This window comes from Heterodontus francisci, chromosome 2 (assembly GCF_036365525.1).
Source record: "Heterodontus francisci isolate sHetFra1 chromosome 2, sHetFra1.hap1, whole genome shotgun sequence".
Lineage (NCBI taxonomy): Eukaryota > Metazoa > Chordata > Chondrichthyes > Heterodontiformes > Heterodontidae > Heterodontus > Heterodontus francisci.
Window position 1 is genome coordinate 96,557,832 of NC_090372.1, and position 22,869 is coordinate 96,580,700.

At 44.8% G+C, this 22,869-nt stretch overlaps 1 protein-coding gene across 9 annotated transcripts in view; it reads right to left on the minus strand.

The window, feature by feature from the left end:
* Nucleotides 1-5,625: 5,625 nt before the first annotated feature.
* The window catches only part of LOC137345743 (ATP-dependent translocase ABCB1-like), a 155,003-nt gene continuing 137,759 nt past the window's right edge, over nucleotides 5,626-22,869 (minus strand). For all 9 annotated transcript variants that reach the window (XM_068009017.1, XM_068009006.1, XM_068009012.1 and 6 more), the window contains 2 exons: nucleotides 17,891-18,037; nucleotides 5,626-9,830 (listed from right to left, as the gene is read on the minus strand). In XM_068009017.1, coding sequence (XP_067865118.1) covers nucleotides 9,633-9,830; nucleotides 17,891-18,037 — 345 coding nt within the window. In that variant the 3' untranslated portion in view covers nucleotides 5,626-9,632. The remainder of the gene's footprint in view (nucleotides 9,831-17,890; nucleotides 18,038-22,869) is intronic.

Below are 22,869 nucleotides of genomic sequence, written 5' to 3' on the forward strand. Positions count from 1 at the left end.
TGCATGAATCACAAAAAGTTCGTATGCAGGTCCAGCAAGTGATTAAGAAGGCAAATGGAATGTTGGATTAAAACAAGAAATGCTGGAAACACTCAGCAGGTCTGGCAGCATCTGTGGAGAGAGAAGCAGAGTTATCGTTCAGGTCAGAGACCCTTCTTCAAAACTCTGAAATGGAATGTTGGCCTTTATTGCAAAGGGAATTGAGTATAAATGCAGGGAAGTTTTACTGCAGCTGTACAGGATCTTGGTGAGACCACATCTGGAGTACTGTGTACAGTTTTGGTCTCCTTATTTAAAAAATGACAGTGTTCGAAACAGTTCAGTGAAGGTTAACTCAACTAATTCTGGGGATGAAGGGCTTATCTTATGAAGAAAGGTTGAATACATTGGGTATTTACACATTGGAGTTTAAAAGAATGAGAAGTGATCTTATTGAAACACATAAGTTCCTGAGGGGCCTTGATTGGCTACCGGGAGCATGTTTCATCTTGTGGGGGAGACTAGAACTAGGGGACACAACATAAGAATAAGAGACCTTCCTTTTAAGACAAAGATGAGGAGAATTTTTTCTCTCAGAGGGTCATTAGTCTTTGGAATTCTCTTCCCCAGCAAGCAGTGGAGGCTTTGAAAGCTGAGTTAGATTGATTTTGATAGACAAGGGAGTCAAGGGTTATGGGGGGCAGACAGGAAAGTGGAGTTGAGACCACAACCAGATCAGCCATGATCTTATCAAATGGCGGAGCAAGCTCGAAAGGCTGAATGGCCTACTTCTATTCCTATGTCCTATGTTCCTAGGCTGTACCCTGGGGGCTGTTGACAAATAGGAAACTTCTTCAGCAGCATCAGGGAATGTGCAATGTATTAGCAGGTTTCAAGCCACACTGTGCACACTTGCAAGACAGTTTGGAGAAGCCCAACTCAACCATGAGTGGCATGATTTTGTAGGGCTTTGTGATGATATCTGCATCCATGGAAAGAGTGGCCACCTGCATGGAGCATCAAACGTGATGCATTATAATGAGTGCATGCAAGCCTTCACCAATGGCTTGCACACCTTAAATAGGATGAGTGATACCCTAGCCTTGACCTTTCTGTAAGATTATTAGGTTGCTAAAAGTTACTAACCAGCATATTAATTGTTAAAATCTAGCTAGTATAAACTAACAAATGACTTATTATCAACTAACATTTAGCTTTATTAGGACCTTCTTTGTAGTATGATAAAGTGGAAAAACTTAGGAAATAGGGCACAGTATAGACAAGATGTCAAGGCAGAGGGATTCTGGGATATTATGTCAAGTTTTAAAATGCTTACTTGCAGCAAATGTGTGAGACCATGGGAGCAGACAGTGAAAACAGCTCCTGCGTAGATTTATCTCCTAGTGAGATAAGGCATCCTCGAAATGTAAAAGCATTGAGATAAAGTGGTCAACACAAAGACCCCTTTTGTATACTACTTGCACAAATCCAAAAGGTTAGCAATCATCACAGAACGATCCTTGGTTGGTTGAGAAAGGCATCCTTTAATACAAGACGAATCACTGATTGGGAGAGGGGACGGTTAACTGGAAAGCTGCCAGGATAAAAGAAGGCCATTCCTTGCCACTGTGCAGCAAGTTGAAGTTTCAAACAATTAGAGTTTGCGGCTTTTCTACTGTAAGATTTGATAAGATAGGGGTGTTTTATACCCCTTGTAAGGTGGGAACAGACTTGGCAGCACAACAGCTTGTTGTAAATCGGCTTTATTGAGATAAAGGAAAGGACAAGTTTGTTAAGTTCTCAGATAAACCATAGTCACAAACTCAGGCAGTAATTAACAGTCTAACACAGATACTATCCGTATTAGAGACTGGATGGCAGAGCGCACAACTCTTTCTCTTGCAACTTTGGTCTTCACATTTTCGCTTTCTCTCTCTCTTGTCTCTTGTTGTTGTTGTTATTCCTTATTGCAAAGTGGACATGGGAGCGGGAACTCGGCTCACAGCACTTCCACTTCCCCCACCCTCAGTCAGTATACCATATGCTGCCTCATGTTCTAATAGAGGACATTGACAAAAGCAGTCAGAGCAGGGATCTGAGCAGCCGGCCTCTGCCGGAGCCACAGGGGTCGCACCATGTAGTAGTGCTCGGAAGAGGTAGAGTAAAATTTGTTGTTACACAAGGGAAAGCACATGGGTGTGTTAGCTATTGTTATATTGTTAAGTTTTAGTTGTCTATTTGAAGGCACATAAATATTATTCTTTTGCACCACCTTCCTGTCTTTCCCTTTCTTGGTTGCTGCCGGGTTAAGTGGCCTTTTCAGTTGTGTAATGATGAATAGGAAGGCATGAATTGATGCCAAGCAATGGGAGGATGTGAAAGGATGCTTAGTTGTTTGCAGGACTGCTTTGTTTTAGTGGCATTTGGGGAGGGGTTGTGGCAAAAGTGACTTTTTCATTTGGTTGTTAGATTTGAGCACTGGTAGAACCTACGTGAACCTTGCAATAATGAGGGCATTTCAGGTATCCCAGGCAGTAATTTGTGTCACTGCTAGTGCACTGCCCGCATCACCTTCCCTGGCTTTACCTTCTTCCTCCTCCTTGGAATTCTCCAAAGAGGCTCTGCATCTTGTTCCTCCTGCAGGTCCAAACCTTGCTGCTGGGCAATGTTGTGCAGATGTCTGCACACCATGAACATTCTGGAGATCCTGACTGGTGCTTATTGGAAGGCTGGAGGTCACCTCCCAACCTGTCCAAACACCTGAAGTGCATCTTCAATATGCAGATGGCTTGTTCAATGACACATCTGCTGGTCATATAGCATTCATTGTATCGCTCCTGAGCCTCACTCCTCAGGTTTCTGAGATTGATCCCCAGCATGTTTTATGTGGCTATCCCTCCACGTCCATAGATCCCTCAAAGTTGCCACCCAAGTTGATAGGATTGTTAAGAAGGCGTATGGGGTGTTGGCTTTCATTAATAGGGGGATTGAGTTTAAGAGCCGCGAGGTTATGCTGCAGCTCTATAAAGCCCTGGTTCGACCACACTTGGAATATTATGTTCAGTTCTGGTCGCCTCATTATAGGAAGGATGTGGAAGCTTTAGAGAGGGTGCAGAGGAGATTTACCAGGATGCTGCCTGGACTGGAGGGCATGTCTTATGAAGAAAGGTTGAGGGAGCTAGGGCTTTTCTCATTGGAGCAAAGAAGGATGAGAGGTGACTTGATAGAGGTGTACAAGATGATGAGAGGCACAGATAGAGTGGATAGCCAGAGACTTTTTCCCAGGGTGGAAAGGGCTATCACCAGGTGGCATAATTTTAAGGTGATTGGAGGAAGGTTGAGGGGACATGTCAGAGGTAGGTTCTTTACACAGAGAGTGGTGGGTGCGTGGAATGCACTGCCAGCAGTGGTAGTAGAAGCAGATATATTAGGGACATTTAAGCGACTCTTGGATAGGTACATGGATGATAGTAGAATGAAGGGTATGTAGGTAGTTTGATATTAGAGTAGGTTAAATGTTCGGCACAACATCGTGGGCCGAAGGGCCTGTACTGTGCTATACTGTTGACAAGCACTCTTGGCTAATCTATGGGTGCATAATTGACACTTGCATGCAGTCGATGATACTCTGCTTCTGTGAGAAGCAAGCCAGTATCAGAAACCCACGTCGTGATATAATGAGCAGCCCTGGTAAACAAACCATTAGCCACCTTGGGTTGGATTTTGAAAAGGCTGTGAGATTGGGAGCCAGGGCAGATGTGATTTAAAAATTGCAGTCCCGGAAGTAGTCTCCGGAACCCGATGCCTCTGGGACAGTCCGCAATTTTTAATGTGAGGGCGGGTGAGAGGGAATGGCTCTATTCCAATGAAGGGGCCATTAAGCTTCTGTAGGAGCTCATTAAAGGTTGGAGCGGGTGGCCGTGGTCTGCACTGCAACTTTCAAAGAGGAATCTGGTATACCATCAGTCTGGTGCATGATGGTGCACAGCTTTCAGGATTGCAGCAGGCAGGGGGGAAATTTTGTTGTTTGAAGAAATGTTTTTGGCTGATGGAGGTCTTGCGCCGGGCCCAGTGCAGGAATTTTTTTTTATTATGGAACCCCTGCCTCACCTGTTCATTCCGCAGGCCCTCGTAGAATCTGCCTGTTCTCCTCGGCAAGGCAGCGGAGACCACATCACGGCTGCAGCTTGCCTTTGCCTCTGGCATCAGGTAGGCAGCTCCTGCCTCCTGCAGGTGCTTGGCACCACTAATTGGCTGAGTTCACCTCCTGTCCAATTAGGTCATTACCATTTGAAGATTATGTCATGTTGGCAACACAGCTGAGGTGCAGTGAGTGGGACCTGGAAATCATCCGGGCATCAGGTTCCCCTTATGCCTTAGTGTGCCACTGACTATGACATCCTGCAAATGTTTCCAGCAAAGCCAAGGAAGGATCCAGAGACAAAAAAGTTGAGGGCAGTGTTGACTTTGACAGTCACTGGTAAAGCATGGCCGCCAGGTTCAGTTAGCAGCAGAATAAAAGCAAAATACTGCAGATGCTCTGATGAAAGGTCACAGACCTGAAACTTGCTTCTCTCTCCACAGATGCTGCCAGATCTGCTGAGTATTGCCAGCACTTTTTGTTTTTATTTCAGTTAGCAACAAGTCTTGTTTCATCCAGCAGGCTGCAAATGTCTGCCACCCCCTGATACACTGGTGTTCAGAAACCTCGATGCAGCTTATCCTCTGCCGGAACATCCCGAGGGGCGAACATAGCCACCTGCAAGCTGCAGCTGTCTGCTGATCCCCTTTCTCCTATAGAGCTGCAGGTCTGAGTTGCAGCCTATTGCTGCTGCTGCTACCATTCATTTTGATCCTCAGATGAGGTCCAACCTAAACGGCATAAGTGGCACCCATGCTGATCTAAGAGATCAGAGCTCCAAAGTGTAGATCAGAGCTCCAAAGTGTAGATGACACTTTCAAAGTGTATAAAGTAACCTCTCAGCACAAGTACTGTAAACAAACCCTTTCCCACATCAGGTAAGTAAGCAACTGTGAGATCTAAGTACTTATTGACATTTTCCGTCATGGCTTCAGCCCCCTCAATTGCTGCTGTGTTCTCACCATTCTTTCCATTTTGCAACTTCCAAGAAGCCAGGAAACCAGTGGACCCAAAGTCAATGTGCAAAACCCATGTCAGCATCACTAATTGAGCAATTAACACGTCAATTAACAACCCACATCTACTGAAGGGGCTGCTTGCACACAGCCTAACACGCTGAAGTGAAATGCAGAAATCAGCAGGTTGAAGCTGGCTTCCCAACATGCTCACATTTTTCCAGGATTTCACTCCCCACTCAAATCCAATTCCTTGTGCTCCTCCAGGTTACAATTCCCCGTGCTCCTCCAGGTTACAATTCCCCCTAATAACATCCACCAATGTCACTCACACCAGAGTCAAACTGACAACGTAATCATCGTTTTACACAAACAAAATTGGCTGACCTCAAAGCAATTGGGGATTCATGACTTCCACAACTTCCTAGCAGCTCCTCCAAGACTTTATTTATCTTAAGTCAGCTCTACTCAGTGATTTCTGGTACTACATACAAACTCTGAATAACTTCTCTGTCAGTTAAAAATATAAAGCAATACAAATGCGCATAATTTCACTGAAAAATATTTATTAATACATGTGATTCAAACATTATAATATAGAAATTAATATTGTCTACTTCAGACAACCGTACAGAGTGATCACATAACTGGTTAAACTAAAGCTAAATCCAAAATGTGCCCAAATAGCTAACAAATATATTGATGTATAAAATATGAAATATATAACAAGTATCGATCTGGGAAATATCGCAAGTCAGGCAACTGGCTCACTGGGTACAAGTAAAATTTATTATTCCATAAACTTGATTAGTTATAGGTGTCACAGAATGGCAACTTCGCATTTAGTTGCATACAATGGCCATGATTATCTGCATCTGCACTTGTCAGTTGGTAATATTGTATCAAACTGAATGGGCAAAAAAAATTGCAAGTTGGAAACTGCAGAGCAGAAATTACCAGCCATATCTTACTAAACATCTTCTTGCTCATTTCCCATCTAAAAACTTCATCTCCTGTTGTCATGATTTTTTTGTTGTGCTTTATGGTCAATATCTAATCTTCAATGCTTTGTAAGCATTATATTGTGAATTTCCTCTGCAAACAGTTCTTGTCATTACAGGCTCTAGGTGGCAAATGTGTAGAAATTTTCTGACCTCCCAAATTCATCACCATTTTATTTACTTCCTTTTCTCTAGGTAAGTTGCATTTTAAATTTTATTGTGTATTTTTACAGTTTATCTTTTAATTTAAACACATTTTTCCCCTTTTGAGATTCTTGCCACCATTCAGCCTCTGTCTTCATTCTCTCCAGGTGGAATTTTGGCCATCTATTCCCAGTTTCTCAGTGCCCTGTTCCCTTCGCTACCCCCTCCACCGAACTGCTCCCCTTCCTCATTCTGGAGAGCATTCTCCTGTCTCCCTGGTGGCAAAACCCCACTGCCACTTTTCTCCTGTTATTAGCCCAGAACCCCTGCAGGACTGATGCTTTCCTCCTCTCGAAGTTGCTCCATCTCCCAGCAGGCATATAGTTCCTTGCACTGCTGATACTCCTCCCATGTTGTCCTGACTGGAATGCCCTGCCTCCACTGAAGTTTTCAGCCATGAATTGCATAGACTGCCTACAGGCTGATGCTCTATTACTCCAGTATATTCAGAGTCTTGACAGGCCTGCCCCTTCACTGTCTTTTTGGTTGTTGGTGGTTCCGGTCATTAATTTGAAAACTAAATTTTTTTTTAAAAAGTGCTTGTATCACATTGTTACTTACTTATACTGATTAAAGCACTTGAAGAACAATTTCTTGCTTTCTATGTTGCAGCCTGTGTCCTAACTCCATCCCTCCCTTTTTCTTCAATTCTGATTCAATCCCATCTTCATGATTAGATTAGATTAGATTAGAGATACAGCACTGAAACAGGCCCTTCGGCCCACTGAGTCTGTGCCGAACATCAACCACCCATTTATACTAATCCTACACTAATCCCATATTCCTACCAAACATCCCCACCTGTCCCTATATTTCCCTACCACCTACCTATACTAGTGACAATTTATAATAGCCAATTTACCTATCAACCTGCAAGTCTTTTGGCTTGTGGGAGGAAACCGGAGCACCCGGAGAAAACCCACGCAGACACAGGGAGAACTTGCAAACTCCACACAAGCAGTACCCGGAATTGAACCCGGGTCCCTGGAGCAGTGAGGCTGCGGTGCTAACCACTGCGCCACTGTGCCGCCCTCCACCTCATCCTCCATCTCCACTGCTAGCCCAACTCTACTCATCTTTACTGTTTCCCAGGTCCTCGATCCAAACACTATATCCTCAACTCACCAAGAACAATGCCATAGGAGATTTCTGAGTCCACTTACAAAAAGCTATTTAAAATTTCAGAATATCAAAGAAAAATATTTCCACTCTTATACCAGGACATTGAGATCAAAACAATATTTGATAGCACCCCTACATCTCCAGTCAAATGTAATTGGAAATTCAAAATATTAAATCTTGAGAAGAGCAACACTTGGACTGGTTAGTTAGCTTGCAGTAGTGTTTTCCAATGTTTCTATGTGATTATTCACTTCCTAAGAATATTTAACCTAGAATAGTCGGTTGACATTAATCAACTGGGGAGACTCAAACATCATTTGCACAAAACACAATGACGGCACTGAAATTAAAATTGAAAAATGCCTCAAGTCTGATTAAAATTGAGTAAATTGCTCACTAACTTTTGCTGGACAAGCAAATGCTAGATTCATTGGACAGAAGATAAAGCTTAACTGGAAAAGAGAAATTATGTAGGTCTGATGCAGCGAAACCATTGAAAGCCCCAGTTTTGATTTAACAACCCCATATACAAAGAGCTTTGGTATTGACTTCAGACTGTCTTTAATCACTGGATTCCCTTTGTATCTGTAGACACTTGATGTTTAGCTCAAGCTTCATTTAATTAGATTTTCACAGTTAAATTTTTATAATCATAATTTCCAGATATCATAGAAGTCTAGTATACAGAACCTGGCCATTCAGCCCAACAGGTGTTTTTCTTCACTGAGTTTCCTCTCACCTTACGTCATCTAACCCTATCAGTATATCCTACTATTCCATTCTTCTTCATGTACATATCTAGCTTCCCCTGATGCATCTATGTGGTAGTAATTTCCACATTCTCACAACTCTATGAGTAATGAAGTTCCTCCTGAATTCCTTATTGGATTTATCGGTAACTATCTTGTATTTATGACTGCTAGTTTTGGACTACCTCAAGTGGAAACATTCTCTCTGCAACTAACCTATCAAACTCTTTCATAATTTTAAAGACTTTATCTGGTCACTTCTCCGTCTCTTTTCTACTTGTTCAGTCTTTCCTAATAGTTATACTTTTTTGGTTCTGGCATCGTCCGTGTATTTCCTTCTTTAAGATTTCACATGCATGCATTTTATCAAATACATTGATTATATAAGGCAAAAAAAATCTGTGCATCCTCTGAGGGGCAGAAGTATGGCAGGATACAGCTGGTGCACTTGGTCTCAAATTCTGGAGATGGTGCCCACAATAGTGGTACAACAATCATCTTTGATCACCATTCTCTAAGCTGTTGGGTCCTTCCCTAGGCCCACAACAGAACCCATGTCTGCAGTAAGTAGGGAAAATCCCACTTGGCCTATCATAGGCAAGCTGGATCGAACTCCCATTGTAAACTGGCAATGGTCCCAGACATGACCCCAAAGTTGTCCCGAAGAAATAACCATCATACTGAATTCAACTAAAGGGTGGAAATATGATGGATCCATGTTCTGTCCTAAAGGTCTGCAAATGAAATCCGACCCAGCTGAATGCCGGACCCAGAAGTGAGAGCTGACCCGACCCGAACCCAACACATGTTGTCGAGTCCTGTCGGGGTCAGGTCGGGTAGCAGGCCTATACATCAGTACATGGGTAAAGGCCTGCTACCCGACCCGCCTAGGCGACATGTGTAGGGTGTGGGTCGGGTCGGCTCGCACTTCCGGGTCCGGCATTCGGGCTCGGTCCAGTTTCCTTTGCGGAACTTTAGTTTCCATATAAGGCTATCCAACACGGCGTTGCAGTGTTTTATTTTGCCCTAATAGTGCCCCCACCCTCCACCTAAATAGAATTCATACCATTTACATTACAAGAGTGAATAATGAAACAAAAATACATTGAAGACTTTTAACTGATAATTCAAAAAATGAAATTGTACATTGCAAATAGGCATTAACAAATTATCTGTTATTTTAAAATCTGAGTGTTCATTTTTTGAAGGAAAATATGGGAAATTTTCAATAAAACTATTCAAAATATTACTTTTTTGAAGAACAACTCATCAAACCACACTGTTACCACTAGATTGAAATTTCTAAACATGAATGTTCATGAGTATAGCAGCAACCTCTGACAAAGCATCTCATTCAAATTCAACACACAGGAGTTGAATTTCCGTAGGACCTCTGCCAGAGTTACAACAGCAGAGCAATGGTGATACCAAAGGAATTTCACTCCAACGCCATTAAAAATAAATCTGTTCAACATTCACATTAATTTTGAACCTGCACATGGACAAGTGCATAATAGGCTCCCTCTTTTGCCAGGAGCTGATTGTGAGTTCCCTTTTCCACGACGCTACCATTCTGTATCACAGTTATAATGTCAGCATTTTGGATTGTTGACAACCGGTGGGAAATGATTATGCAAGTTCGACCCTGCCTAGCTTCATCCAAGGCCTGCTGGACAATCTGTGAAAGGGTAAAGAAAATAAATGCTAGGTTTGATATTAATAACGTGAATACAATATAGCAAATGTGTTTAATGTGCCTGGTACAAAATGATCAGTGTTAACCTGCTACCTTTTTAAAAACACTAATATATAGTTCAAAGTGAATGGTCCTAAGTAAGGTGAAAACTGAAGAGATACTTAAACATGAAAGAGCTAAGCTGAGTTCAACATCCAAACTAGCATTGTGCTGATGAGTTGCATAGGTCAGCTTTAGTGGTATTTAATGCTGTCTAGTTTATTCACATCATGAATGTGCTAACAAATATTAAGCAGAATCATTATGTAGGTTAAAACACGGTCCTTATTCACTCAAGCAGTAGTTTTAATCTAGCCCAGATGGAAGTAATGAAAGTCTGTTCACACCACTGGCTGTTCCCAATCTAGGGCTGGATTTCAAAAGGGCCGCGGGGTTGGAAGCCAGTGCAGACACAATTTAAAAATCACAGCCCTGTCTTAATGACTGCAGGTTTACGGGTGGGGGCGGGGGGAAGGGGGAGGGAACGGGGAAGCCGCTTGCCGCCAATTAAGGGGTCATTAAGCTCATTTAAGAGCTTCTTAAAGGAGGGGAAGGGGCATCCACACTGCAATTTTCAAAGAGGAATCTGGTGAACCCAAACAATCTGGTGCACAATAGTACGAGCATGGGGTTAACTTTGTTGTTTGAAGAGGAAATGTTTTCTGCCCACGGGGATCTTGCGACAGGACAATTTAAAAAAAATTTTGGAACCGCTATGTGATGCACACTAGAAGTGCGATGATACAAACTATGGGCTAACTCTGAAGAGTTACGAAAAACTGACTTTGTCTTTTTAAAAAAATGAACCTTTATTTTTAAAAAGTGAACAACGGTCAAAAATGGCTACCGAAGGAAAAGGGACTGGCCTTTGTATATTCAAACTGTCTGACCAAGACAAAGGACACATTTTCAAAGCAAAGAGGTGTCAATTGCACCCCATCCTGAAACATTCCAGAGTTGAATGCCTTCTTCTGAAACAAAGGCGGCAGGAAGTAGCCACGTCCTGGGCTATTGCGAGATCACCAAGGGGAAGGGGTCGGAATGTCTCCTACCAGGTGCTAAGAAGTAACACGGCTTTATCTTAAAAGAGACAGCCTAACGCGAGAGAGAGAGAGAAAGAGCGAGAGAGCAGCACCATCCAGCCACTTGTGTTCCAGCAAGTCAGAAGGCATGTGCCCTGGTGTAAAATCCTACATCTACATTAGACAGCAGTGACCCCAAAGTGTCCCACTGTCTTCAACTGAACCTTCAATCAAGAAAGAAATCTACAAACATCTGAGGCCTGCACCTATCGAGAAGTTGACTTCCAAGAGAATTCAATAGGTTTATCAAACCTCCCTCCTACCCCAAGGAAAAATCACTATTTTTTTCCCTCTCTATCTATCTCTTCTTGTGTGCATGTGTCCGAGCAAATGCATAAGTGGATGTAGTTGTGGCAATTTGGGGATAAGGCATATTGATCAATAAACATTTGATTTTCTGCTTTTTAAAACCAGAAGAAAACCTGGCACTGTGTTTATTTGAAAAATAAAACAACAAGCAGTTAATGCCTAATAACAAAACAGTTGCTGCCATCAGGTGGGAAGTTGAACAGTGGTAACCACCCACATCGCACCGCATGGCCGTAACAAATTGGGAGCTTGAAGCCAGGCTCTGAACCACCAGATAAATTAGAGATTTGGAAAACGGGAGGAAAATTGACCTCTAAAATTGTGGAAAAATAAACTAACTTGTTTTCTTGTATTCTGTTTTTTTCCTTACTGTGCTAGAAACCAAAGAGATGGCCACATTTAATGCAAAGGCATTTGTAGAGCAGTTTGTAGAACTTATCCTATGATAAGTTAAACAAATTAAGTGTTGAAGATTTAAACAAGCTTAACTACAGAGGTGGAATCACTTTCAGACACAAAGCAAAGAAACCTGAACTGGTGAAAGTCTAGCTAATCATTTAAAACTTACCCCTGAACTAGAAGAAAGCCTAGAATCAGAGTCTAAAAAGATAATTCTAGCTAGAATGCAGTTACAGATGAAAAAGGAAGAGATGCAGTTTCAGAAGGAGAAAGAGGAAAGAGAGCTACAGTTTCAGAAAGAAAAAGAGAAGACACAGCCAGAAAGTTTGAGCTAGAAAGGCAAGTACGAGGTCAACATGCGACTAGCCACTCAAACCTTATCCCTAACTCAGAGCAAAACTTTGTGCACTGACACATTCAAAGCTAGTGCCAAAATTTAGTGAGGAGGAGGTTGAGTCATATTTTATCCAATTTGAGAAAATAGCTACCAGGCTAAAATGGCTGAAAGAATTTTGGACTCTCCTCTTATAAGGAGAGTTCGTGGGTAGGACCTGTGTAGTTTTCCCCATTATTAGAAGAAAGTTTCGCTGATTATGAACAAACTAAAACTGCAATTCTAAATGCATATGAGCTGGTACCAGAAGCATATAGACAGAAATTCCCGGAAAAGACCCACACATACTTACCTTGAATTTGAAAGAATTAAACATGTAGCTTTTGATCGCTCGATACGATCTCTCAAGCTAGAACCCTCATATGAAAATTTGAGAGAAGTGATGTTGCTGGAAGAATTTAAAAATAGCATCCCAAGTAGTATAAGAACCCCACCAAAGAACAAAGAGTCATAGAATAAGGGAAGCAGCTAAAATGGCCGACGATTATGAATCAATACACAAATCCCTAACTCAGAATAAATTTGGGTCTAGTAACTCTTACAGGCTAGGGAGAGATAGGAGGGATGCAGAGAAAGCAGAAATGGGCTTGAGAGAAAAGGAGAGAAGAAAAGGGAAGGAAAATGAGACCAGTTTCCAACTTTTAAAAGATGGAACCCAGGTGATAAACCAGTAGGGGTCTGCCCGACATGTTTCCAGTGTGGCAAATCTGGCCATGTCCAGTCAAATTGTTAGTATTCCAAAAAACCAGCAGGAGGCATTGCAGTCAAGTTCTTGTCTGTGCCTTTTAAAATGGTTAGCCTGTGTTCTAATATAGCTCAAGAGCAGAGCACATACCAGCATTTTTCTTTTACAGCCGGGATGCTACGTGGCTCCCTGAGGTGTGGTTGGAGGTGGGCGGGGAGCACGCAGTATCACAATGGGTGACGGGAGGGGGTGGGTGGTCAGAGGGCCAATCGCCTCCCCGTCGCCAAACGATCTTCCCAGGGACGGGATAGGCCGACAAAGGCCTTCACACCCAGAGGCCAATTGAGGCCCAAAAGTGGCCTATTAGCAGCAAATTAAGCGCCTCTTACCACCGCTGCTGGGATCTTACCAGCAGCAGGGCGGCCTCTGCCACACAGGGAAGACGCGTAAAATGAGGTACCCTCCCTTCAGGCTTGGCGGGGGGGGGGCCTCCTCAGTGGGCAACCTGTGGCCCAAGGAGGACCCATGGCAGGAACCAGTTTACCCCTATGGGACCTCCTCTCCTCCTGGACTACATGACCAGCCCCCCATCCCACCTTGATGAGATCTTCTGTATGGGTCCCAGAAACCCCGCCTCACGCATCCTGGGTCCAGTGTTCCAGCGTTGGACCTGGGTCCGAAGACTCTGCAGTACGGGCAGTAGCCACCTTTCCCAGTGGAACTGCCGATACTGCTGAGCTGCCAGTCCTCTGATTGGCCAGCAGCTCATGAAAGGGAAAGGGATCCTGAAACTTTGATTTCAAAAGAGTGCAGGATCGCTCTGGGGGAGGGAGGGGGGGTGGTGGGGGGTGGGAGGGAGGGGGACACCAGAAGGCAGAGGCAGGCTTTCTCCTGCCTTTAGAGGCCAGCGCTGGGAGCCCCGCCTCCAACACAAAGTCCAGCCCTCTGTGTCCCAGGCACCAGAAAAGGAGATACCCATCCTCAGGGATACTAGTGGTTTTCAATGCCACCGGAAAGCAGAACAAATACCACGATATTAGTAAAAGGGCTTACTGGCAAATGCTTAAAGGTTCCGTTAATTAGAATTTACCTACAGAGTAAGTTGGTCACTGTGGTAGTGAATCATTCTGAGCTTACCCATGATGGGGGTAGACATAATGCTGGGCAGTGACTTGGCAGGAAGCACAGTATTGTACCCAGAGGGTCCAGAACACACAGAGACTGGAGAAACGTTGGAGAGCAAACACAACTCTGCACAGCTGCACAGGGGTGGGGGGGGGGGGGGGGGGGGGGTGGGTGGCGATAGAGTCAGAAGAAGAGGGCCCAGATAGAGCCAAAAAGATTTAAAGCAGCGAAGATAAAAGCCACAGTCCAGAGATGAAAGTCTCTCTGAATGAATGCTTTGTCTTTCATCACAAGCATCAACACACTCTTGCCTTTGTCGCAGGACAGCTTTATTATTTCATCTCCCCTGCCCTCTGCCCCATCACACACCTTCCCTTTTGTTCTCTTCCCCTCCAACCACAGCCCATCCCTCAACCCTTCATTTGCTTAAAAAGGAATTATTTTCTAATCTGATGAAAGGTCACAGACCTGAAACATTAACTCTTTGCTTCTCTCTCCACAGATGCTGCCTGACCTATTGAGTATTTCTGTTTTTATTTCAGATTTCCAGCATCTGCAGTATTTTGCTTTTATTTTAGTGTTTATTTCACTGCCACTTCTCTTCCAGGAATGCCTGCCTTGAAGTTCTGCCCTTCTCTCCGACGGGATTTCCATTTGTCTCTTTTCCCTCCTGGTGTTTGATAAGGTGTCTACCAAAACTCGTTTTCACAGCCATATCTCCTTCCTCAGTGACAGCCTCTGGCTCCGACTTATTTCAAGTGGATTCCACTGTTTTGAATCCACCCAGGATTACAGGTATCTACTAGAAATACAACATTCTCGGACTGCTGTTCTCGCTGCATGCTGAGATGCAGGCAACGCCACATGTACACACTTGACCTCTCTCGCCAAAAGCACCAACTCTCCTTATCTCAAAGCTGTTCTGCTCCACAGTTTCATTTCATTCTTCATCTTAACCGCACATTAACAAAAGACTTGTACCCTTCCTTTCAGGTGTTAAGGAACGCAAGCTCCAGCAGCTGATGGGAACTAACACCCCTCCAGATCCTTCTTCCCCTTCACTTCCTTCTGACCCCACCCCTTCTCCTAATCTGATCCCCTTGTCATGTATTCACAATACCCTACGATCTTTCCATCTCTGATATTTAACGATCTGTACTTAACAAAGGGCTCAGTTTTATTCCCTTTTGCACCCCACCTCAATGAATTACACACTTGGCATGATGTTGAGCTCTCCTTCCATTGTCTTCACCTCCAGGCTCACTTTTTTGACCAGGAGTCCTCCCCGCAACCAGCAGACCCTGTCACCCGTCTTCAGTATTCTCCCTCTGACTAGAGCCCTCCCTCTGGCCTGTTACTCATTCTTGATCTTTTCATTGAGAATTGTCAGTGACATCGGCCATCTCAATTTCTCCACTCCCTTTGCTCACTTTAACCTGTCTCCCTCCGAACTTGCTGCACTCCGTTCTCTCAGGTCTAAGCCCAACATTGAAATCAAACCTGCTGACAAGGGTGCTGCTGTTATTGTCTGGCATACCGACCCCTACATTGCAGAGGCTGAGCGCCAACTCTCAGGCACGTCTTCCTATCTTCTTCTGGACCATGATCCTACGCTGAACATTAAGCCACTGTCTACAGGATTGTCACTGACCTCATTTCCCCTGGAGATCTTCGCTCTACAGCTTCCAACCTCATAGCCCCACAACACCAGACAGGCCGCTTATCCTCCTTCCCAAAAACCACAAACAGGACTGTCCCAGCAGACCCATTGTTTCAGCCTGTTCCTGACCCATTGAACTTATTTCTTCCTATCTTGACTATCTTTTTTTCCCTGGTCCAGTCTCTTCCCACCTACATCCATGACTCTTGACGCCCTACGTCATTTTGACAATTTCCAGTTCCTGGCCCTAACCGCCTCCTCTTTACTATGGACGTCCAATCTCGCTACACCTCCATCCCCCACCAGGACAGTCTGAGGACTCTCTGCTTCTTCCTTGAACAAAGGTCCAACCAGTCCCCATCCACTGCCACCCTCCTCCGCCTGGCTGAACTTGTTCTCACATTGAACAACTTCTCCTTCAACTCCACTCACTTCCTTCAAATAAAAGGTGTTGCTATGGATACCCGCATGGGTCCTAGTTATGTCAGTCCAAAAGCATGACCCCGATCTTCTGGTTGCTTTCCATTTCAACACATCCTCCTGCTCTCATGCCCACATTTCTGTCCTTGGCCTGTTGCAGTGTTCCAGCGAACATCAACGCAAGCTCGAGGAGCAGCACCTGATCTTTCAATTAAGCATTCTGCAGCCTTGTGGACTGAACATGGAGGTCAATAACTTCAGAGCATGACATGCCTTTTTTCATATTTTTCTGTTTTTTGTTGTTTTAATTTAGTTTATTTTTTAACCATGTGCCTGTTTTTCATGTGGACAAAGCTGCTCATTATTCTGCCATTTGCCCTCTCTCTGGACTGAAGCTTTGTCTTTCACCACAAGCATTAACACACTCTTTGCCTTTGTCCCAGGACAGCTTTGTTATTCAATCTCTCCTGCCCTCTGCCCTATCACACACCTTCCCTGTTGTTTTCTTCCCCACCAACCCCCACTTCACTTGCTTCAAACTTAATTCTTTTCTAACCTTTGCCAGTTCTGATGAAAGGTCACACACCTGAAACGTTAACTCTGCTTCTCTCTCCACAAATGCTGCCTGACCTGCTGAGTATTTCCAGTACTGTCTGTTTTTATTTCAGCTTTCCAGCACCTGCAGTATTTTGCTTTTATAACAATTGATTTTCTGTCCTTTACAAGAAAGCCTGTCGCTGTCTGTTTATTTGAAAACAAAAGCACTAAGAGGTTAAAAACCCTAATAACGAAACACTTGCTGCAGTCAGGTGGGGAACTGAACAGCGGGAAGCACCCACATCGCATCACGTGGCCGTAACGGCTGCCTCACCTGTTCACTCAGCTGGCACTTGGAGAAGCTGCCTGCTCTCCACAGGAAGGCAAGTGGCAGGCCACATCATGGCTGTCACTTGCCTTTGCCTCTGGCAGCAGACAGGCAGCTCCCGCCTCCTGCAGATGTTTGGCACCAGTAATTGGGCACTGAGCTCACCTCCTACCATTTGAGGATCGCATTGCGTTGGCAATGCAACTGAGGCAGGGGTCAAAACCTGAAATCATTTGGGCGACGGGTTCCTGACCCCGTTTTGAAAATCCAGCCCATGGTAACATATAAAAAGAAAGGCCTGCATTTACATGGCACCTTTCATGACCTTACAATATCCCAAAACACCTGTCAATGAAGTAATTTTGAATTGCAGTCATTCTTGTAATGTAGGATACATGGCTGCCAATTTGTGCACAAATTCACAGATATAGGAATGTGATATAGACCAATTAGAGCCCATATTTGCTGACAAAACAAATCAATACTTCATCTTCAAAGAACATAAGCTGAATGACAAACAGTGTAATATCAGATCTTTATACCATGGAAGAGATCCAAGACTCTGAGGCTTGGATAATTTTTTTTAATTCATTCATGGGATGTTGTTGGCGCTGGCTGGGACAGCATTTATTAACCATCCCAAGTTTCCCTTGACAACTGAGTGACTTGATAAGCCACTTCAGAGGGCTTTTAAGAGTCAATCACATTGCTGTGGCTCTGGAGTCACATGTAGGCCAGACCAGGTAAGGATGGCAGATTTCCTTCCCTAAAGGACATTAGGGGACCAGATGGGTTTTTACAACAAACAACAATGGTTTCATGGTCACCATTAGACTAAGCTTTTTAATTCCATATTTATTAATTGAATTCATGTTTCACCATCTGCTGTGATGGGATTTGAACCCATGTCCCCAGAGCACTAACCTGGGCCTCTGCATTACTGGACCAGTGAAATTACCACTACTGCACCACCTCCCTCCCAAATTAACTTTTATAGGGTCAGATACAAGTGACATAACTACAATATTATTCATTTAATACAGTTGAAAAATCAAGATTGTTACCTTTTCACTTTCATTGTCCAGGGCAGATGTTGCTTCATCAAGGAGTAGGATTTTTGGCTTCCGTATAAGGGCTCGGGCAATGGCTATTCTCTGTTTTTGACCACCAGAAAGCTGTGTTCCTTTATCTCCTACTCGAGTGTTATATGCCTACATAAAGAGGTTGTTTTAATCCACACAACGTAGGACAATTGTACTAACCATTATTTACAGCAATCCATATTGATAGTCGCAAGATACTTAAAGATGAGGAAGGCCATTTGGCCAACTTAATTCATTCATGCTACTCTCCCACATTGATGCAACCAATTATTTCTTAAATGATTGCAGGATTTTTGGCTCCAACACTCTACCTGAATGTTCGTTCCAAGTATTGATCACTCTTTGTTATCAGAACGAAATTGAACTTTACTAAAATCCTGAGGGAAGAGAACATCTCTTTTCTGGTCCACTTCCTGCATCAGCAACTCTATCAGAGCTTCAAAAGCCATGCTCTCTCACCTATTGCGCCATTTCGGGGCCCTCATGAAGGTCTTTAAGTGTTGTCCAAGCAGTTTCAACCCCAGTTGCGGCCAGAATACACCTCACCCTTAAAAGGTGCAGCCTGGCTTTAAGTAGTGTAGACTATCTTTAAGTGGTGCAAGACTCACATGAACTAGAACCACAAAAAAATGAGCAAGCAGCATGAAGTTTGCATGTTGCCTGTATCACTGTGATTGGACATGGGAGAATTGTGCATGGTGCATGTGCCCGGTTTCAGTGGCCACTGAATATTCAGCCCAGAAGTTTCTCTCAACTCATAACTCAGACCATGATACTAGAGATCAGCCTTATCTCCAGGGCTCACCTACCCATGGTGCCTTAAAAAGCCCCCACGAATTTTGCAGTGGGACCAACACATGCACAAATTAGGCAGAATTTAATGTGGCCATTTAAGGCAGGAATGATGGTGTGGGGGTGGGGGGCGGGGGATGGAAAATTGCATTGGAACCGTCTGCCTGGAAAACCAGCATCGTGACATCAGTTCCAGATTTTGTCAGGGGCAGGAAAACACCATGGCAACATTGATGCCCTAATGAAACAGACAGCTATTTTAAATGCTGAGCAGCTTTTCTCAATGCATTTAAATCTAATTATTTCTACTTTAATTACTGGCCCTCAATTTAGTGGACAGCGGGCAGTACTCGTACATTTGGGTTCATGACCATTAAAACCTGGCGGCAATGAGACAAAATGCCACAATGACGCAACGGGGAAGCAGCCCTGGACACTGTTGCATAGGTGAAGAGGAGGGTTCAGAAGCCATTGTCGGACTGTGTTGCTCTGTGCTCTGCAAGGGGTTTAGGGTCTCTGCAATGGGTTTCAGGATCTCAGGGGCTTTGCAACGGTATTCAGTGTCACGGGTGTTCTGCAAAGGGGCTAGCGGTATTGGGAGCTGTGCAAGGGTTTAGTGTGGATTTGGAGGGTCTGTATTGGGTTACCAAACTGCTATGTGATATCTTTGGTCACTCACACTGCTGGAAGAGAGGCTCAGTCATCAACAAGGTTGGACTCTGAGGACCATCAGGGACTCCACAGGGAGAACTGTCAAAAGCTCAGTTGCCAAGACAGGGTTGTTTCTACATTGACTGTGCTCTGCAGGCCCACAGGTCACCTGGCATGGGTCTCATATACCTTGTATTTTTGGACCCCTGTGGCATGATGCTGCGCCTCCGACAGAGGGAGGGCGAACAGGCAGCTGCGCTGTCTGTGAAGCTCCACGATGAGAGAAACAGCAGCCGGCCATGCCAAAAAGGGCCCACGTATGCTAGAGTGTGTACCAGACTCGGATCAGCTACGTCCAAATGGGTGAGCACCATTGCCAGCGAAGACTATGGCTATCCAGCAGACCGCCACTGACTTAAGTGCCAGGGTGCAGAATGAGTTGCGACCTCTGGGATTTGGGGGTCCCCCAATGCCAGTGGCCCTGAAGGTCACACTGGCATTAAACTTCTATGCATCTGGATATTTTCAGGGATTCACTCGGGACATGTGTGGGGCCATACAGGCAGCAGCCCACTGCATCAAGGAGGTGACCAATGCCCTTTTCAGGAGGGCTGGTGACTATGGGCTGAATTTACCATAGGTGGATTGGACTTCACCACCAACGTAAAAGTCGGTGGCAAACCCGCTTCCGCCTAGCCCAGGGATCTGACCCGCATTTTATGGGTCCCAGGCTTTAATAGTCCTGAGACGGGACTTACACCCGCTTGAGGGAGGCGATCCCACCTCTGAGCTGCCGGCAGCTCTTAGTCCCAGCAGCGCCACTGGGAGCGGTGGCCACTGCTGAGAGTGCCACCCAGCTAACTGAGGAGGATGCCATGGAGCTGGGACTGAAGGTATGCTGGGGTTGCCTTGCCTGGTTGGGGGGGGGGGGGGGTTCAGTTGTGCCAGTGAGGCAAAGGTAGTCGTTTGGGGAGAGTGGGGTGGCATCTTGGATCCTGGGGGCGGCCCTCAATTGGGCACCCTGTGCTCGAATGCCATGGCATCCCTCTGGCATGCGGAAAGGTTGCCGGCTGTCGCTGGGCTGCCTTTCATGTCCCCAGCACGCCCGCTTGCCATGGGTAAAATACCCGTGGAGGTGAGTGAATGCCCTTAACTGGCCGTGAAGTGGCCACGTAAGGGTCTTGATTGGCCTGAGGCAGGCGGGCGGGCAGGCCGTTTCTCCCTCCCCACCCCAACCGATCACTGTAAAGTTGGCTGGAGGCGGGATCGGGACGGGAAGGCTTCCCAGAGCCTCCTGCTCAATTTTACGCCCCACACTCGCCCACGCCACCACCCGGCCTGCTGGGGCGGTGTAAAATTCAGCCCTATGTGCGCTACCAGACTGACCCTGATAGTCAGACCAAGATGACCATCGGCTCGGGGCCATCGCTGGATTCCCTTGGGTGCAAGATGTAACAGATTGCATTTATATAGCCATCAACGCTCCCATGGACCAGCTAGCTGCATTCATCAACAGGAAGGGCTTCCATTCAATGTTCAACTGCTCTGCAACCATTGAAAGCGTTTCCTGCAGGTGTGTTCCCGCTTCCCAGGAAGCAGTCACAACACCTACATACTTTGACAGTCCCAGGTGCCACAGCTTTTCAGCACCCCCCCGCCCCCCAACCCTGCGGCTCACCTTCAGGGGTGGATTCTTGGGGACAAGAATCTGGATATCCATTGTACCCATTGAAGACATGGCTGCTTACGCCTGTGAGGAACCCTCGCCATGCAGCACAGGAGAGGTACAACAATTGACACAGCTCCACCTGAGCAACCATTGAGCAAGCTATTGGGCTACTGAAGATGAAATTCTACTGTCTCGATCTGGTCAACCCCTGCAGTATGTTACAGTTAGCGTGTCATGTATCATAATGGTCTGTTGTGCTTTGCACAATCTAGAACTGCACAGAGGGAGGACGCCTTACGTCCCAAAGATTGGCTGACCGTATCAAACAACATGTCCCTTCCACTGTTTGCAACGGGCAAGGTACAGGCCATACCCATCCAGCCCGTGCTTGTAAATCTCAAAACACAGTGTCCAACATTAGATGTGATTCCGCGATTGGACAACATTTGCTAAATAATCCTCAGTGTGCTAAGAACTATGCTGACAACCAATTTAAGATTGTCAGTCGTGTTCGCAGCATGGTGCATTTACGTGTACTGGAAGCTACATATATTAATACACAGGGCCCTGTTCTTTGCAGACAGAAAGAACATGTACACACATTGTGCCTGTTTCAGCTAAACAAAACAAGTGACAGCCATTCACTGGTTCATTCCTCTTGACCAGAGTCAAGCTTCCTGGTTTAAATTTCACACAAAGCTTGGCAGTTAACTGTCAGTCACCATAAACTGATGCATTCTCCATGGCAACGCCTCTACCAGAGTCCAGTTGCCAACCAATCAGTACTCTCTTCTCATACAGTATAAATTTGCTGCTTCTCTTACATTGGTATTCTTGCAAATTGCCCTGATGAGTGCTTTGACAAAATGTGTCTGTTTTCAGCAATAATAGAGGTCCCATTACATTGCTGGGGATATTCTATCGGCCACCAACTGGTTGGAAGGATATAGAGGAACAAATTTTCAAGGAAATTACACAGAGAGGTGCAAGACTTATAGCGTAGTTATAATAGGGGACTTCAGTTATCCTAATATAGACTGGAATATGAATATTGTAAAAGGCAGAGAGGGGCAAGAGTTTCTAGAGTGAGTTCAGGAGAATTTTCTACATCAGTATGTTTCAAGTCCAATGAGGAAGGAGGCATAGCTGGATCTGGTTCTGGGGAATGAGGTGGGTCAAGTGAATCAAGTAACAGTAGAGGAACATTTAGGGGACAGTGACCATAGCATCATAAGATTTTGGTTAGCTATGAAAAAGCACAAAGAGCAATTCGGAGTAAAGATATTTAATTGGAGGAGAGCCAACTGCAATGAAATGGAAATGGATCTGGCCCAAGTAAATTGGAATCAAAGACTGTAAGGCAAAATTGTAATTGAACAATGGTTGCTTTTAAAGTGGAGTTAGCTCGGGTACAGTCAAGGTACATTCCCACAAGGGGGAAAGGTGGGGCAAACAGATCTAGAGCTTCCTGGATGACGAAAGAGATAGAGAGCAAGGCGAAGCAGAAAAAGGGTGCATATGACAGATGTCAAGTGGATAATACAATTGAGAACCAGGCTGAATATAGAAGGTACAAAAGGGAAGTGAAAAAATACATAAGAGAAGCTAAGAGAGAATATGAGAAGAGACTCATGGCTAACATAAAAGGGAACCTAGACATCTTTTACAGGCACAAAAATAGTAAAAGGAAGGTAAAAGGAGGAATGGGGCTGATTAGAGGCCTAAAAAGGGATTTACGCACGGCAACAGAGGGAATAGCTGGGGTACTAAATGAATACTTTGCATCTGTCTTTACCAAGGAAGAAGCTGCCCAAGTCATGTTGAAAGA